Source organism: Octopus bimaculoides, chromosome 29, assembly GCF_001194135.2.
Source record: "Octopus bimaculoides isolate UCB-OBI-ISO-001 chromosome 29, ASM119413v2, whole genome shotgun sequence".
Lineage (NCBI taxonomy): Eukaryota > Metazoa > Mollusca > Cephalopoda > Octopoda > Octopodidae > Octopus > Octopus bimaculoides.
The window spans coordinates 10,341,357-10,344,446 of NC_069009.1; the positions used below are offsets into that span (position 1 = coordinate 10,341,357).

The 3,090-nt window shown below is 36.4% G+C and overlaps 2 protein-coding genes across 4 annotated transcripts in view; both read left to right on the forward strand.

Annotated features, from left to right (window-relative positions):
- The window catches only part of LOC106873888 (protein artichoke), a 111,765-nt gene that overhangs the window by 42,614 nt on the left and 66,061 nt on the right, over positions 1 to 3,090 (forward strand). The gene's annotated exons all lie outside the window — the stretch shown is intronic.
- Positions 1 to 3,090, forward strand: part of LOC106870677 (adhesion G protein-coupled receptor G3-like) — a 16,907-nt gene that overhangs the window by 9,754 nt on the left and 4,063 nt on the right. For 2 of the 3 annotated variants that reach the window (XR_008267046.1, XR_001409554.2), the window contains one exon: positions 311 to 434. Coding sequence is in view for 1 of the 3 variants with exons in the window: in XM_052978039.1 (XP_052833999.1) it covers positions 396 to 434 (39 nt within the window). In the remaining 2 variants the exon portion in view is untranslated. Of the gene's footprint in view, positions 1 to 61; positions 435 to 3,090 lie in introns of those variants that run through there. The other variant, XM_052978039.1, reaches the window with a different exon arrangement.

The following is a 3,090-nucleotide window of genomic DNA, read 5'->3' on the forward strand; positions in this document are numbered from 1 at the left end:
CCGTTCTCGCGCTCTCTCTCACTCTCTCTCTCTCTCTCTCTCTCTCTCTCTCGGTTTCTCTCGCCCACACACAAGACAGACAGAGAGACAGACAGACAGACACACATATAGATAGATAGATAGATAGATAGATAGATAGATAGATAGATAGATAGATAGATAGATAGATAGATAGATAGATAGACATAACATCGTTTATATTGAAATAATCATCATACACACAGTTGTAGCTATTATTTATAGACTGAGATTATTGTTTTCACCTGTACTTCATTGAATGAAATATTATTCCATTTCCCTATTATTTCAGAAATCTAAGGAAATTACTGGCATCAAAGGTTTTAGTAAACTTGTGCGTTTCTTTGGCTATCGCTAATTTGATCTTTCTTGTGGGGATGCAGCCATATGCCTCAGAAATATCAGCTGCTTGTAAGGTAAGTGACAGCACATTGTAGCCTGTACAGATATTGTTTTATATGAAACACTACGAACGAGATCATATAGTTTTCACCCAGTAATAGCCCAGGCTGCAGCTCTATTCAAATTCTTCCAACGTCACTAGATACATTTAATATTTATGTGTTTCGTCCTTGTATTTTTGTATTTGACCAATGCTTTATTTTCAGATGATGACAACATTTTTTATGGTAAAAATACAAGATAATGAGAAATCAAATCTTAATTTATCAAGCTCTATTTGTATAACATTTTCCATAATTCACCTCGCCTATAAATTAAACATCTAGCCTACTCAACTTGTCTATGTTAGCTTTCTATTCAATATTATTTGAATTTTATTGTATTGGGTCATCCCATAAATAATGTGATTGTTTCCATTGCATGAACTAAAAGTCGAAGGGAAGCTCGATAAGCTACTTACATCAACTTACTATAAAAGCAGGTTGTAATTTTACCTTGTCCTTATTCTTAGTGCAACTTTTGAAGGGTACAGTTCGATTTTAACTGTTATATTTTCAAAGCAATAATGGAAGTGACAAAAGAGCATATTTTTCTTTATGAGTCCAATATAGGAAACAACGCATAAGAAAGTACGAAGAATATTAATGCCATATATAGGGTTCAGACAATAAGCATAAGCTAATGTTTACGGTGCTTCCAGAAATTCCGAACCGGTATCTACCGGTGTCTTTCCATCAGGATAATGCTCGGCCACATACAGCAAAGATGATATTCCAAACGCTGGAGCAGTTTGAATGGGAAACGATGTCCCAACCGGACATGACGTCAACTGATTATCATTAATTCTGAAGTCTTCAAAATCATTTGGACGGAAAAGATATGAAGTTTGTAGACAAGATCAGAACAGTACTGGAGGAGTACTCTTCGTCACGGTGAAATGAATTTTGGAAGAGAAGCATTGCAGGTCTAACAGAGAGATGAAAGAGCATTGTAAAAAAGGAAGGAAGTTGTATTTAGGATCAAAAAAGAAATTTGTTTATCTTAATTTTGAAAAATAAAAGAAGTATAAAAAACCGCATTATTTATTGGATAACCCAATGTCTGATTAAGCCCTTTCTATCTACTAAAGCAAAAAAATAAATATTAATTATTTCAGGCGTTTTATATTTTGATACAAGACCTGCAACTTTTAGGGAGAATTGTTTTGTTGATACCATCAACCCCTATACTCTACTAGTAGTTGTAGAAAACTTGAATTTATCGACCTGAAGTGATGCAAGGCAAAATTGACTGATCTCTCCAGAGTTCATCTGAGCCTCTCATCATTGTGGGCTCGAGGAATTAAAGTAGCAGACGAGTATTGGGGTCTTTTATATCGACTAATCCTGTTTCTAAAAATTACCGGTTTTGTGCTGAAATTGGAAATAATTATTATTATTATTATTATTATTATTATTATTATTATTATTATTATTATTATTATTATTATCATTATTATTATTATTATTATTATTATTATTATTATTATTATAATCATTATTATTATAATCATTATTATTATTATCATCATCATCAACATCATCATCATTATCATCATCATCATCATCATCATTGTCATCATCATCATCATCATCATCATCATTATTATTATTATTATTATTATTATTATTATTATTCCTTCATAATACAGTGAAGGTAAAGATGCACCGGAGTCTTTAGTCATCTGTAAAGTCACAACAAGGATTTCTGACAGATAATACTTTCCTTAAGATGAGCGTTGTGTCCAATAAGGATGCTTTTTGCAAGACATCAATCTTGAGATTTCCTGTTGCCCTTAAAAAATGTTGAAGTTTCAATGGAATTGAGCCCAACGCTACGACCACCGCTGGTATCACTTTTACATTACCAGCTCGCATTTCCTCAAGGGAGGTAATCAACAACAGGTGGTGGGGGCTCTCAAAAGAGAGATTTGAGCAACATCGATAGGGATTAGCAAAGATGTAGCGTTATGAAAAATTGAAAGGAGGAGGTGTTAGTAGCTAAGTTGAGGAGGCTATTTGGTAGTAGCATTGCAACCGCTGTGCAAGCAGCGAGAATGGCATTAGACCATTTCTTCAATGCGAAACATGAAGGATGCTTTGGCAGAGTTAAGGTATGTGCTCTGAAAAACGAGCGGACCAAAGCGGCTCGGTGTGTGCGTGCTGCGGAGATGCAGCGTGGTAACAAACCACACTTCGGTCTTTGACGAAACGAGACGGACACGAGCTGAGTGATTTCAAGCAGATTCGTGAGACCAGCTGTTTGAGATGAGTGGCAGCGGATTCCAGTCCTTACCTCGACGGCTTGCTGTGCGCTGCGAAAGGCAGATACTTTCAGCTGAAAATCAGGATGCCATTGTCGGCTGCACGAGGCGCAAGTCACCCGCTTTGGATTGCCTTACGTAATTATACCAGACTTATTCTCCGAACTCCTTGAAGTAACTGGCAGTAGAACAGGGGTATTCCCAGTTTTGTGACCCGAGGCATAGTGCCGCTGATAAGGGTAAACGAAAACATGAGAGACACATTAGATAACTTCAGGCCCGTAACTCTACTCAAATCAGAGTTTAAGGTTTTGGCCATGGTGTTAGCGAAGAGGTTGGCGCTTGTTGTCAAGGACTTGGTTTGGGAG